Genomic DNA, 16368 nt, shown 5'->3' with positions numbered 1-16368 from the left:
TCAAATACATAGTCAACAATCCTCATCCAGAAAATGGAGATAAAATATTTTATTAGACATATATTAAATCTATTAAAGTTCTGGGCCAGCACCAGTGGCCTAGTGGTTAAGTTCGGCATGCTCCACTTTGGCGGCCAGGGTTCAGTTCCAGGGTGTGGACCTACACCGCTCATCAGTGCCCATGCTGTGGTGGCGGCTCACATACAAAGTAGCGGAAGATTAGGCAACAGATGTTAACTCAGGGCAAATCTTCCTCAGCAAAAAAATGAAATCTATTAAAGTTCACATTATCTACTCTATAGTAGGAAAGCCTCACACCTATTCAGAAATTGATGAGAACACTGATTCTGAGATACAGGCTTCAGAGAACAAGCAACAGGGTCAATATAGGAGATCTTGCAGGGGTGGATACAGGGAATGGAAATGACAATAGTAAGGGAGATGGCCTAGTTAGCTAAAACAAGTTCATATACATGATACACTTAATCCCCTAGATAAATGCTTTTTAAACTGGGATTAGACAATTTGGGGAGGTCTTGAACTCCTTAACCAAACATAAAATTTTGCTGAATAGCTTTGATATCTTTCTATGACACCAGTATGACTTCAAAAGTGATGAGAGTGCATTTTTCTAGAGAGAAGTTTCATAGATTTTATCAGTTTCTCTAAAGGTAGCAATACTTCAAAAAAAAAAGGCTAAGAACCAGTAACAGATCATCTACTGGCTTAATTAGATTAAGGACGGTTTGGTTAGTGGCAAACTGATGTTATATAAACTTTGTTCTAATTTTTTTTAAAGAGAAATTCTATACAACCGTCTATGTCTTCCTAAATACTAGTGTCATTTTAAAGACATAATTTGACATAAAATCCATTTTATATTGATTAAATTTGGATTGGCTGTGACTTTTGGATAACCAAAATTATTCCAGATTAAAGGAGAACTGATTTTATTTAATCTTCACAACCATCCTTAAAAGTAGGTAATCTTCTGTACACCTAAAATCTGTACACTTTTCAGATGTAAACTATACTTGCGTTAAACACAAAATAGGTAAGTCAGTAACACAGTCATCTGGCACACGATTAAAGCAGACTCAGGAAGATTAGATATTTGCATGATATAATCAAATAAGCAGTTAATAGTAAATTTAGAATTTGTGTGTGTGTGAGGAAGATTCACCCTGAGCTAACATCTCTGCCAATCTTCCTCTACTTTGTATGTGGGATGCCTCCACAGCATGGCTGATGAGCCAAGTAGCTCCATGCCCAGGATGTGAACCAGCAAACCCAGGCTGCTGATACAGAGCGCGTGAAACTTTAATCATTGGGCCACAGGGCAGCCTCATTCAGAGCTAACTTTTTTTTTCCTGGTATCTTACCTCTCCAAGTGTGCAAACTCATCTGGTCCTAAAATTTGCTCAAACAATTGATTAACACTTAGCCAACACTCAATATTTATTGAACTGAATTTTAGACATTACAAGTGCTCTATGGCTCTCCTCTCTGACTCTTTTTGAACCATTATCATTTCTGATTGAACTCCTGGGACAGAGCTCTAGTTAAACAAAGCACAACGATTCCACTGGTTAAGCCTCAAAAATTCTTTATGAGACACATAGTATTTGCTCTGAAATGGACTAAACATTATAAAATGAAAATGTTAGATATGGTCAGGTTACAGAAACTAAATGGTAAGCAGAAAACCTTTAATCAACAAATGTTTATAGAATGCCTACTAAATGCCAAGTCAAGTTCCACATCATGGATATAGCTACTCTCTATGGTCCAAAGACATTTTCTTAAAATAAGAAGGAATTCAAACACTAATGTGACAACACTCAGATTTTTGTAATTCAGAAGAAAGCAGAGAACAATTCTGTAATAACTGAAATAAGAAAAGTCTGGATGTATTTAAGAAATGAATTCGGCTGTCCAAAAAGTCAATGTCAAGGGGACTATTCTAAACTAGAAGGGATTAAGGAGAAATTAACCATCGAATGAAATGCATGACCTTGGCTAGATCTTCAGAAGACAGTATAGACTGAAGTATTCAGAAGCACATCTCCACGACTTACTTTAAATGGGCGAAAAGAAAAACAAAATGCTAATACACACACACACACTCAGATAATAAAGTGAGTGTAACAAAACACTAACATCTCAGTAAAGGTATTACAAATTCATTGTATAAATCTTTCAACTTCTTTGAAGCTTTGGAAATGTTCAAAATGAAAGTTGAGGGAGGGGCTGGCCCCGTGGCCGAGTGGTTAAGTTCACGTGCTCCACTTCGGCGGCCCAGGGTTTCAGCAGTTCGAATCCTGGGCGCAGACATGGCACTGCTCATCAGGCCCTGCTGAAGCAGCATCCCAAGTACCACAACTAGAAGGACCCACAACTAAAATATATACAACTATGTACTGGGGGGCTTTGGGGAGAAAAAGGGAAAATAAATAAAGAAATAAATAAAGTTGAGGGAATATCTATAACTTTTAAAATCAGTATTTTAATGTTAGAATGTGACCAGGTACCTGGCAGAAGCTAAAGAAAATAGTGTGTAGAAGATATCCTCTAGGCCTTAAATTATTTCTACAAGTTATTTTTTTCAAAAACAATGTCCAGCACATAATCCAAAACAGCAAGGCACCAGAATAGACAACACAAGGCAGAAAAAGAAGAAACAACAGATTTCATAAAAACACACATAAAACAGATAATGCTGTCATTAAAAATTTGAGTATCTTTTATGTGCTGGACATTATTGCCAAGCACTGGTCACACAGTTGTGAACAAGACAAAATCCCAACCTTCATGGAGCTTACAATGCAGCAAAGAAAAAGGATATCAAGGATAATGAAAAGGGAACTACAAAATGCCCTTGGACTACAGCAAGGAGATGAGAAGTGGAGCCAATAGAGGGTGGCTTCCAGGGTGAGAGAACAGCCACTGCCAAAGACCCAGAGGTCAAAGAACAGGGCATACGCGAGGACATCAAAGAAATCCAAATTAAAGAGTCCAGTGGAATTCGATGAGGCTCGCAAGGGGGCTACAATGTTGATAGTCGTGGAAACAGTGGTCATAGTACTAACAACACATAGTTAACATTTGATGGTTTTCTGAGTTAAAGCACTCAAGGAAACGCTTTCCATACATTATCTCATTGTATAATAAAACCTTTTAGTAAGGACAATTATGCCCGTTTACAGAAACAGAAACTGAGATCCAGGGAAGTTCAAAGATTTATGGCTGTCCCATTGGTAGAAACAGAGAAGAATGGGGATCATCTCACTCCACTCTATGTATGTAATACACTACATTTGAAATAATACTTTCAACTGCTTCCATTTGCAGTAGCAGCCAGTCCTAGTGGCCAAGATTCTGCACTGTCACCGAGACAGCCGGGGTTCGTTTTGAAGTCAGGGAACCATACCACTGTCTGTGGATTGTCATACTGTGGTGGCTGCGTGTTGCTGAAAGCTATGCCACCAGTATTTCAAATACCAGTAGGGTCAACCATGGTGGAGAGGGTTCAGCAGAGCTTCCAAACCAAGACCAGACTAGGAAGAAGGACCTGGCCACCTACTTCTGAAAAAAGTGACCAGGAAGACCCTATAAATAGCAGCAGAGCAGTGTCTAATGTAGCACCATAAGGTGAGAAGATGGCGCATAAAGGCGGGCAGGGTTCCGCTCGTTGTACACAGGGTTACTAGGAGTCAGAATCGATTTGATGACACTAACAAATTTATAGTAGCAATTAAAGTACTTTTCTCAAAAGTCCAATCTGTAGCCTCCTGTATACATTTGGAGTTCCAGCGTTTTAAAGAAAAATACATTTACACTTTAAGAATGCCTCTTCTCGTTCCAAACTCAAATCAATACATTAAATTCTCTGAGCATTTAAGAAAAACTTCAAAGCAGAAGACATTAGACATGCAAATCAAATGTATTTTTAAATTAGTAGCAAAATTAGGTTAGTTGACTGGGTGTAATAAAGTAAATTTATTTTTCAAAAGATGAAATATTTGTAAGTTAAAAAAAAGAATATATCCCCACCCAACCACCAGCCAAACTTGTCATTACTATGTTACTAAATTCCTTCCAGAATTCCTCCCCTAGCTTTTTAGTAGTATTTCTTGTTAAGTAGGGTTTTTGGAGTACACTTGGCCTCTAACAGCAAATTATTCTGTATAAGTTGTATCATTTGTTCCTGGAGAATTTAGAATGTTAATATCAAGACTTCTATATAGAAACTTAGATATTCTGTTGGAAAAAAAAAAACAGGCAAAGGGATATTTTTACCCTTCATTTATGCCATATAAACATTCTTTAAAAACTTAAAGTACTACAGAAAGGGAATGAATGATTATATACAAGAGTTATTGGTTTTAGAATAGCTTAAACTTGTACACAAGACAGGTCATTTAAACACTGGTAACTAAATAAAAAAATTATTTAAATTAGTTTAATAGTCATTGTAACCAATTTAGAAAGTTTAGGTAAAAGTATTTATCATCTTAAAATAATTGTAGGCGACTAAAAGTATATTATGAAACTTAACATAATTCTACCACCCAACCTCTCCCCGACAGCACATACACAAGAGATCAATAATGTTTTCAAAATACAAACAATGTTTTGAGTATTTAGTATTAGAAGAATGTAAGATTATTGGGGGGGAAGCTGTCAGGGAGTCATATCAGAACAATTTCAACTCTCCTGAAATGTGAACATTTTTGTGTTTAAGTTATTATGTAAGAACATATATACAAATGCACATTAGTACTGTAAGATAACTTAAAGGTTGGATTTTAATAAATACATGTTTTCATGTCACAGACATTATAGCATCAAGTCATTCTTTAAAACTTTTATATTATTACAATCACTCACCTTCTCCAATTTTCTCTATTTTGATATAATCTTCCATAGTAATTCGATCAATAGGTATGACAGATCCTAAAATGAGAGGAAAAACTGATTTGACCACATGTCACTAACTCAAAGGGTAGGTATAAGTTATTAATGAGATACTATATGGAAAGCATTTCCACAGTACCGAGGGCAGTATTAATTTCCCTAAATATTAGTTACTATATTAAAACATTATTTACAAGGGAAAGGACTCCTGCAGTAAGACTTTCTCAGCTTTCTTAGCTCTTAAAACATTGGAAATATCTGTATATTCACCAATGTAAATATTTAGCTTCTTCCAATCAAATTAATCCTCAGATTCAGAGGTCAACTTATCTACTCTTCCGAACAAAACCCAGAAGTATGTTCTCTTTATGTAACACTTCTAAGGAGCACCAGTGTGTGCCAGAGTTATACCCAACTATTTCAACAAATATGTTATTTGACTGAATTTGTAATGCTTTATGATATGTTTATGAAGATAATTCAAAGAAAATTTTTTAAGACATGAGCTAAAATGTGGTCACATAACACATCCATTAGAAAGATTGTTTAAAGCAGCAAGCCTGTGTTTAAACCTGCTCAAGTGACAGTTTTAATCTTTCTCCTGTTTTTAGCAGTCGCATACACTAACATGATCAAGACTATCAAGGTACTTTTTGCAAAAGCAGGATATATCACTAAGCACCCTAAAAGAAAAGGTGCAATTCTACAGATAAAATTCCAATTATACCCTACACAATGTCAAGAATAAGGTAAAAAGCCATATACTTGAATCAAAAAGAATGGAAAAAAGAGCTGAAATGCTGACCAGACACTCAAGACTTCCTCAGCCGGATGTTTGCCACTGAAATATTAACTTCAGAAGCCCAGAGCATAATTACCTTGATTTCGTAACTCACCCATCACTGGTAAGATCATATATAAAGGTCACTCTGAGTAATGAACCCTTAAGTTCTATCTCTCACATTCATCTTCAAAATCATTCCAGAAATAAGTAGATAAATCTTCTTAAATGAACAAAATTGCACTACATTGGCCATAAGTGCCAATCTTAAAATTTTTAAGATTGGGATAATTATCTCTACTTCAATATCCAGATTTAATACGCCTAAAGCACAATAAAATGTTGACCTCATTTTGAACAAAGAGCTAAAAGCTTAGTCAATTTCAAAGAGGAGTTCAATTACCCTCCCTCCATTTTTCTGTCGTAACAATTTTAAATAAAGGATGCAGCTGCAGAATGCCTTTGGAATGCCTCCTAGGGTTCTGTACTACTAGCTTCAGGATATAAAATACCAACGGCTTAATCTCCTGCCCCCAGAGACCTCCAGGTCTTGAGAGGAAGCAAAACGTGCACGTTAGTAACTTTAGTATTAAATAACAATTGATTAAAGGATATTAACACATACATATGCATCTATCACTCGGTGTCTCTTAGCTTTCCACCGTTTGCCAAACCACCAAGCATAAACTAAAAAGGAAAAACTCCTAAGTTCCCCCTGGCTCTAGCCTTGGCTAAGCGTTCTTAAAGGCTCTGAGCGGGCGAGGGCCGTGGGCGCAGAGGCAAGCCCGCAGAGGTCCACGACTTAGTTCTTGGGATCGGTTTTCCGGGACGGGCCGGGTTCGGGACAGGCGTAGGTGCCTGGCCCCGGTGCGCCCTTGCTTCCCACCCCCGGGGGCGAGGGCAGAGCGCACACTGGGCGGGCGGGAGCCGCAGAGCCCAGGACAGAGCGTGGCACCGCGCAGGCGCTCAGCGTCCTAGAACCAAAGGTCGGACTCCGCTTCACGCATGACCCGAACGCCTCCTCGGCCAGGACGGCAGCCTCTTCCTGAGAACACCCACCGCGACCCCAGACTGCAGCTCCGAGACCAGGGCAGCCCCAGCCCTCCCCGGAGTAAGCCGGCAGGTCTGGCTCCTATGCCTCCTTCTAGAGCCAGGCCCTGGCGTCACTCATCCGCCCAGACCCTCCCTGGGCCCCGGGTGCAGGCCCGGCCCGGCCTGGCCCCACGCAGACCCCTGCCGCCTCCTAAATATCCCCGGCTTCCTCAAGACCCCCCCTCCGAGCCAGCCCCTGCCGAGTGGACGCTCCTTAGTCATGACCTCGACACCAGCAACTCTACCGGCTTATTATCCCGCGGCGGCTACCACGGCAGCGTCGCTCCAGCCGGAGCTTCCCAGAGCCAGCTTTCAAGCGAAGGACGAGCAGTTTCAAACTCAGCGCGCTAAAGGGGCCCGAATCCACCAGTCAGGCAGCCCGTGGACTTTCAAAGGAGCCAATGAGAGCCCAGCCCCGCTTGGGCGGGGCTTCCCGGCTGGCTGGAGCGCGAAAGAACGGGGAAACGGCGGCTGCAGAAAAAGCAGGAGGGCGGGCGCCCACTGAGTCTGAGCGCAAGCGCAGTCTTTTGATTCTAGGAGAGTGTCGTCCTACTGTTTCTAGTCATCAGGAATCTACTGTCCGCTCTAGGTTGTTTTTTTTTCCTTCCTATTATGGGCGCAATTGAAATTTCTTGTGCTTAAATAGTTCATCACAAAGTGATACTACACTTATAACCATATTCCATTACTTTCACTTTTAATACTTAAAGCTATATATACCTATATATATAGATAGATAGATATATCTCCATGCTTTATTTTTGCCTCACCTTTTAAATTTTTTATTTAAAATTTTATTTATTTAAAAATTAAAAACAAAATTTTAAATTTTAAAACACGTTCCTGCACTTGAACGTCATTTTAATCCTTTAAGAAAATAATAGAGTAAAATAGAGCTGGGGATAACAAGAGTCCCCTAGGAAGGATTTCTCTTTGCACTGGTCCTTAATGGGACGTAGAACAAAGATTGATTGCCATGACCTCTACAAGTATGTATCAGAAGACTCAGACTAGGATAAGGAATGGAACTGGTATATGACAAGCATTTAAGTATTTAATACCTTTTTACACAGTAAGCAGCATCTGTCATCTGGCCCTATATGTGGCACAAACATTCAGCCTTGACAATTTTCTGTTCCTAGGGAATAGAAGCAGAGCATTTGGGATTGGTAGTGGAGATAGGAGGTTGCAAAATCTCCCACTAAATCTAATAACTTTTAGAACTTTCTTTTAAAATGCCAAATTCACATTTTAAATGAAAACGGACTACCCCAGAGAAGTGCTCAAGAGAAGACTATTCTGTGCTAATTCACGGTACTGATTTTAATGAAGGGTTATATGTATATACATATATCTTGGAGACCTAAGCAAGGAATTCAATTTATATCATCTAAAAACAGCTCATATTCATTATATCCACTTTACATTCAACATAAAGAAGACCACAAGCTTCCACAGCTGTGATGCTAGATTTTTCGATTTAAAAATACCATAAAAATCACAAAATCCTTAAAAAATTATACTTTTATTAATTGCCTGACACATCTTTATAATGTCTTTTGTCCTAAATTTGTTGGGGGCTACAATTTTTGGAATCTATATTTGTCCACCCAGCTGATGAGCTCTTTATCTCTTAATATGACATAATTTTGTAATATTTTCTATCAAGAGAAAAAAGATAATTGTCTTTCCTTTAACTTCTTTTAATTTGATCCAAATTGGCTTTTTATGATGGATCATTTCAGAAATGTTTTTGTGACTTCTTACCGCACTTTTTATTATGTCATATATAACAGGATTTCTGTCACATTTGAGAAAAGATTTATCAAGTTTCTTTCACATCTGAGCTGTTTATACTAGTGTTCTAAATTTATGCCCTACGAACACAGGAATTATGGAAAATTTTAATTTACATGATTCTAGATATTCCACATTCCAAAAATTGTCTGATGAATTTATAGTTGTTCATGGTGTAACAAGTGTATTCCTGACACAACAGAAGTTCAGTTTAGATGAGGTAATGACATAATTTTGTGCATCTGATAATTGAAAGAATTTTCCAGAGATTAGCCTCTCCTCTATTACCCGCTACCCACTTATTTCCATTTCAGATAAGATCTCTAACCCGTTTATTTCCAGAAGCAGGAGAGTCGGCAGAATGTGTAGAGGGAGTATTCTCAAAAGCTATTCCTATATTAGGACAGCTCGCAATAACTTGGAAATGCTGTGGATAAATAACTAGATACCACTAATCCTGAACTAAATGTACCCTCACCTTAACTTCTCCTGAGCTGAATCCCAACAATGGTTATGGTCCTGCCAATGCCACTGGACAGGCGGGGAAGTGTGGCAGATGGGGAGCTGAAGTCGAAAGAAACAGCAGCCTTAACAAACTGGGGTTAAAATATCTTACTTTATCTATTTTACGAAAACATGACCCTGTGAACTCCCCTCTCAGAGCCCTGGAAGGGTCCTGTGCAAAGGCAGAACTCAGACACTTAAGCTTCATTAGATTCATGGTGAATCTAACTCTGAAATTGCAGGCAATTTTATACATATTTGGAGCCGGGAGAAATGATCAAGGCTGTTGTTTTAGTTGCATCTCTGAGATATTTTTTATGGATTCCTGTTGCCTCTTAAATTTTATCACAATACTGCATATGCCTAAGTTAGGCTATTCTGCCAGAACTCAAAATATATATTGAGAAGTAATTCCTCAAACCTTTATCTTTGTAAAGTCAGCCCAGTGAAGGAGAGCAATGAATTATGAACAGATCTCTAATCAGTAAGTTAAGGAATTAGCATAAAAGTTCATTTTCTAATGGTGTTAAACAGATAAAGTTCTAATTTAACTCAATAAACTGTTCTCTGGAATGATACAGGCCTGGGGTTTCATGTTATGAAATATTCTGCTTTATTTTAAGTGTTTACTGTAATTGACAAATTTCAGAGAGCTAAGCTACAATAACATCTTCTTACGGCTAAAATGATACAGAACATTATTTACTGTTTCCTCAAAAATGAGACAGGCACTTCGGAGTCTTGTACCGCCTGAGGGCCTCCTTGTGAACATCAGTTATCTGGCCCTTGGCTGTGCATCATTTTATACCAGTGATATGAAACTGAAGTACCACAGAAAATTACACTCTGTCGGTTCCACTCACCAAATATTTGAGCATCTTCTATTTGCCTGGCATTATTTGGGGGCTACTAAAGATTCAAAGATGAATTAGACTATCTGTCCTCTTTAAGCTTAGGAGTCGGGGGCGGGGCAGAGATAAGAAAAATACAACAAATGATTATACGTCTTTTATGCTAATTAATTAAATACCTTCCATCAGCTGGTGTTTTGAATCAAGAACTATGGGAATACAAAGTAAAGTGATGTCACATCCAGATAAGACAAAAAGGGAAAGATAGCTGCTATTTCAACAATATTTGATAACTTTATGAAGCTCTTATTATGTCCCAAGCACTAGCTTAAATAATGGGCATACAAACAAGAATCTGAATGCAAGCCTGTCCTCCAAAACTTCAGAGTCCAGGTGGGGAAACATATAACAAGAAAAAAATTTCAAAGAGGAAAGTAGACCTTTTCATTCAACAAGACAAAACAAAACCTTCTTCCTACTCCAGGAATCATGTTTGATTCTTTCCAAATATGAAATCCCAAACCACAGACTCAAAATGAAAGGAGGAGGAAAGACATCAAGTGGTGCTGTCCTGACCAAGAGCCCTTCTGGAAGGAATGTGCATCAGGGTAGATAAAAGGGTCGGGTCCAAAGATCGCCTGGCCTCAAATCCTTTTAAATCCTGGCTCCTGCCCTTAAATTATCTGTGGCTTTGGGCAAGTCACCTCATTTCTCTGTGCTTCGTTTACTCAAATGACAATGATGATAGTACCCAGTTGTGTCATTTTGAGCATAAAATGAGGTAATCCATGTAACATTTACTTAGATCAATTCCTAGCCCGCTGGAAGCACTTCACACATATGATTTCTTTTTCCTAATCATATTGATCACTATCTCTCTCTCACAAAAATACCTCTGATGGTGAGTACTGCAACAGAGACTTAAATGAATTGCTATGGCGTCACAAAAGAGAGGGGAAAAACTCTGGAGGAGGCCGATAAGGCTTCATTAATGATGTGATCCTTGGGCTGGGAAAGAAAGCTGATGTTGTCAGTTTAAAAAGGAATTGAAGGAGAGGAGCAGGGTAGAACATCCAGGCAAAGGGAACAAACATATGGGACAGACAGCACGGTGTCAGAGAGGTCCCTGCCTTGTGAGGGATTGACCAAGGGAGCTTCAAAAGCTGAACATAGGGTGCATTTGAAATAATTCTTGAAATACAAGCACAACTTTGGTAAATAGAAATGGAAGAAGGAAGGTGGTGGGGTGGAGATGACTAGGGGGGTGGCATTCTAGGCAGAAAAAGGAAAAACATGGTATAGGTTTGGAGAACATCCAAGTGAGATTCGGCTGGAGGGGAGAGTGCGTGTAGGCAGTAAAGGGAGAGGAGAGTGGAAAGGGGAGTTGGATTCAGATGGTGAAGAGTTTTGGAAGTCACTATGGGAAGTGTACCAGCAGCACTTCAAATAGCCCAATGGCAACAACTGAAGGTTTTTTCCTCTGATTGAGCAGGGGAGTGCTCAAATGTGATGGGATCTCATTGTCCTTTTAAACAGATTAATCTGGCAGTACTTTACAGAAACGATTAGTGTGGGAAGAGAGAGAAGCCAGAATGCCAGTTAAAAGGTAATCCCCTCCAGGAGTTCATAATATCTAAGACTGGGACTAACTCTATACAGCTGAAATTTAGAAATCTCTATATGCGCGCGTGTGTGTATATTTTTAATCTGGAGGAAACGCTGTAAGGATAATGTGATGATGATTCCACTAGAGGGTAGTAGAGACAAATTGGTAAAACAGATGAAGCTGCTCTCATCCTTACCTGCTACAAGCCAAGCGTTTTTCTTCTTCTTCTCTATATTGTGTAATAGTTGCAAGCTTAATTCAGTTAGTCCACAGCTAAGAAAAATATGACAAGTACATTTAGTGGGTTGTAGCTCTAGACAGGTTAGTAAATTCAGGGTACCCATTTTTAGAATGTGATAAAGCTGGATTGGTAAAAGCAGAAAAGTAGTTGGTATTTAGCCTTTTCACAATAACCAGTATCTCATTATGGCCTTCAATAGAAATCCTTCTTTTGAGGCTGGCCCCGTGGCTGAGTGGTCAAGTTCGCGTTCTGCTGCAGGCGGCCCAGTGTTTCGTTGGTTCCTAATCCTGGGCGCGGACATGGCACTGCTCCTCAAACCACGTGGTGTCCCACATGCCACAACTGGAAGGACCCACAACGAAGAATATACAACTATGTACCAGGGGGCTTTGGGGAGAAAAAAGAAAAAAAAAAAACTCTCCTTTTAAATTGAACCCTGAACATTACATCCAAGTCTTTTGCTGATTATAGTAAAAAAAAAAAAAAAAAAAAGATTAGTAAAAGTTAATTTTGATGTATACTGTTGGTTACATAAGTTTTAAAAAAGCATATCTTTACTCATTTACAGATAATGCCCTAAAATATAGATTGCTATATTATATATAACTATATTTTACACACATACATGCACACCTTTTGGAAAGTAATATAGCAATAAAAAGCTATAATGCCCATGTTGGGTTTTTTTTAGCATTATTTTATCATAAGGAAATAATTCTATATGAATAAAAGTCATATACTTGAAAAAGATTATAACACTTTCTATAATAAAAAAAAGCTTAGAGCCAACCTATAAGTCTCATAGAGAAATGGTTAAATAGGTAAATTATGCTACTTCCCTTAATTAAATACCACATGTCCAGACACACACACAGTGATTGCAAGTTTATAAAAGCATGAAATTATACTAGAAATAAATAGACACAGAATTGTTCTCTTAGTGTGATGGGATGTGTGGTTATTTAAAAACATCTCATCCAACTAGTTTTATGTTGCTTTTACGATGACTACACGTGGAAAGGGGATATACTGCCGCTAACGTTTTACTTACAATTTCAAGATACCGCCATTTAACTAACACTATTAAAGCTTCACGGTGCAAAGATCACTATATATTAAAACTTTAATCAGAGTAACTCTTCAATTACCTTATCTTGTTAAAAAAGAAAGAAAGAAACAAGGAAGGAAGGAAGGGACTAAATTGAGACTCCTAGAATGCATCTGCGATTGTATCTACAAGCAAAATATCTCTGGAGTAAAATATAGTATTTTTAAAGATGTATAAATATCTTCCTCAATAGCTTAGGAAAAGGTTTGAAAGAGGCCAGCAGAGCAAACAGAAATCTAAAATGGCGGCCGGCTCCGTGGCCCAGTAGTTAAGTTCGCATGCTCCGCTGCGGCGGCCCAGGGTTCGGATCCTGGGCGCGGACATGGCACTGCTCATCAGCCCATGTTGAGGCGGCGTCCCACATCCCACAACTAGAAAGACATGCAACTAAGATATGCAGATATGCAACTGCGTACGGGGGGGTTTGGGGAGATAAAGCAGGAAAAAAAAAAAGACAACAGTTGCTAGCCCAGGTGCCAATCCTTAAACAAAAAAAAAAAAAGAAATCTAAAATGGAATTTGTCCATATTCCAGCAGTACTGTGTGTTACTAAATATCCAATAGGCAGGTCCTCCTTGTTCCGTCATGAAAATGTCTAAGTTAAACATCCTCTTCCATCTTTAAAAACATAACAAAACTCCAAAAGTAAAAATAAACTCATCTTCATTTTAATGGCTTCTAAACACTTGCAAAGACAATAATCATAAAATCACGGTATAATAAAATGTTAGAGCCAATAGAACCTTAGAGATCACTTAATGAGAAATGAAGGGAATGTTAAGGAGATTGTGTTTACATTCCCTCATTTTCAGAGCTTTGTGTACTTATTTGTTTTGTCATTTAAGCTCCTGATAATAAACAGTGTAACTTTGTAAGTATGTAGGAAATTATAGGTAGATATAGATAGATCAATTAAATCAGTTTAAATGTTTCACTGTGGTAATAATAGCTACATTTTATAATATTCAGACTTGTACCATTAACTGTGCTAAGGACTTTATTTATTTTTTCTTTTCTGCTTTTTCTTCCCAAATCTCCCCAGTACATGGTTGTATATTTTAGTTGTGGATCCTTCTAGTTGTGCTATGTGGGACAACTCAGCATGACCTAACGAGTGGTGCCATATCCGTGCCCAGGATCCAAACCAGCGAAACCCTGGGCCACCGAAGCAGAGCACGAGAACTTAACCATTGGGCCACGGGGCCAGCCCCTGTGTTAAGCACTGTAAATGAACTATCTTTGAAAAGGGAAAAATCCTATTGGTAGAGATCCAGCTTCAGATAAGGAAACTGAGATCTAAAGAGATTAAACAATTTGCCCAGTATCAGATAGCTCTTAGGCAGAATGGAGACTTGAATCTAGAGTTTTCTGACTCCAAAGCCCAGCTTCTCTACCACCATGCAATTTGCCACTTATGTGTGATAAAATAAATATGACACTCTAAGATGATAAATTATTGGAAATATTATTAACAGTAATTTTGGTAAATAGGAATTATATATTTAGTCCCCTTATACTGTGTATCTTAATGATAATTTCACTCTCACTAGTGTCTCCTTAAGGAAGAGTAGAAGTGTATCATTTTCTTTAAATAAGAATGTGATTAAACAAGGTTGAATCATTGGTTAATAGTAGAGTATCTAAAATAGTTGTTCATTATTCTTGGAACACCACAATTATTAGCTTTGGATGAAAGGGATGAAAAAATTCAGAGCTCATTCTCAAATAGCTGTAGGTCCAGCTTTTCTCCCATCACTGGAATTTTCCACTCCAGATATATGGTTATTTTCAGCAGTTTTGTGGTACTTAAGAACATAGAAGTGGATTAAAGTAATCCTTGGTTCATGACACACTCTCATCATTGGTGCATTTATGGCCATCTTTATTCATATAATTATTAATTTATAGTAAAATGTAATAAGCACCCATGAAACCATAACCCAACATTAAAACTAGTACCTTAACAATAGCTTACATGTGTGTGATCTTCTTTGCACCATCCCGTTCCACCACCCCCACAATCCCAGGTAACTGGCATTGCCTACATTTTTATTCAGTTTCATCTTATCTGTACAGTCTTAAAGAGTGTGTGTGTGAGTATGTTTCCTCAACTTTTTATTTGAAAATTTTAAACCTACAAAAATGTTGAGAGTAGTAACAGTAAAACCCATATACACTTCACCGAGATTCACCAATTATTATTATGCCAAATTTGCTTTATCTTATCTTCTCCTTCCCATCATCCCTCCCTCCCTTCCTCCTCATGTCTCTCTCTTCTCCCCTTGAACCACTCTTAAGTACCTTCCCAGACATCATATCTCTACCTCAAATGCTTCACCATACATTTCTTAAGAATGACATTTTCCTACATAACCAAAACACCACTATGACATCTAAGGAAAGTAAAACTAATTCTGTAACACTCTCTGACATCCTATTCACATTCAGACATCCACCATCTCCCCAAACATGTCTTTTCCAGATGTTTAAAAAAATAAAATCTGAGATACAATCAAGATATATGAATTGTATTTGTTATGTCTCTTTAGTCTAACAGTCCTCTGACTTTTATCTTATTTTGTTTTCCATGATATTTTGTGTGTGTGTGTGTATGAGGGAGATTGGCCCTGAGCTAACATCTGTGCCAGTCTTCCTCTATTTTATGTGGGATGCCACCACAGCATGGCTTGACAAGCGGTGCTAGGTCCATGCCTGGGATCCAAGCCTGCAAACCCAGCCACCACGAAAGTGCAGCACGAACTTAACCACTACACCACCAGGCCGGCCCCTCATGATAATATTTTTAAGCCAGTTTTCCTAAGATACTTCCCACATGATACATCTGATTGTTTCTTCATGGTGTGATTTACCTTATTCCAATATCATCTGCATTGTATACACTATCTTCTGTAACTGAAAGTTAGGTCTAGAAATGACTAAATTCAGGTTAAATATTTTTGGCAAGGATACTGCATAGAGAGTTTGTGCATTTCACATTGCATTCTGTCAAGGGGGACATCATGCAGGGTGCCCACTTCATTTAGTTGATAACTTTCAGCTCTTTCCATTTTTTTTTTTTAAAGATTTTATTTTTTCCTTTTTCTCCCCAAAGCCCCCCCGGTACATAGTTGTGTATTCTTCGTTGTGGGTTCTTCTAGCTGTGGCATGTGGGACACCGCCTCAGCGTGGTCCGATGAGCAGTGCCATGTCCGCACCCAGGATTCGAACCAACGAAACACTGGGCCGCCTGCAGCGGAGCGTGCGAACTTAACCACTCGGCCATGGGGCCAGCCCCAGCTCTTTCCATTTTAAAGCTATGTCCTCATATTCTTTGACACTCTTCTACTCATAAGGTGGACCTTAATTCTTCTCTCCCCGCTCCCACGCTATGAGGACACTCAGGCCATGGATAGAAGGGCTCATTGGGTGAGGAATGAAGTCTTCTGCCAAGAGCCAGCAATGAACGAGTTC

At 38.6% G+C, this 16368-nt stretch overlaps 1 protein-coding gene across 4 annotated transcripts in view; it reads right to left on the bottom strand.

Annotated features, from left to right (window-relative positions):
• CDK1 (cyclin dependent kinase 1) overlaps window positions 1-16368 on the bottom strand; it is a 62692-nt gene that overhangs the window by 9187 nt on the left and 37137 nt on the right. For 2 of the 4 annotated variants that reach the window (XM_070563312.1, XM_070563323.1), the window contains 2 exons: window positions 11745-11821; window positions 4891-4956 (listed from right to left, as the gene is read on the bottom strand). In XM_070563312.1, the coding sequence (XP_070419413.1) occupies window positions 4891-4927 (37 nt within the window). In that variant the 5' untranslated portion in view covers window positions 4928-4956; window positions 11745-11821. Of the gene's footprint in view, window positions 1-4890; window positions 4957-7015; window positions 7174-11744; window positions 11822-16368 lie in introns of those variants that run through there. The other 2 variants (XM_008532701.2, XM_008532708.2) reach the window with 2 other exon arrangements.

Source organism: Equus przewalskii, chromosome 1, assembly GCF_037783145.1.
Source record: "Equus przewalskii isolate Varuska chromosome 1, EquPr2, whole genome shotgun sequence".
Lineage (NCBI taxonomy): Eukaryota > Metazoa > Chordata > Mammalia > Perissodactyla > Equidae > Equus > Equus przewalskii.
This window is presented reverse-complemented; position numbering and strand designations above follow the sequence as displayed.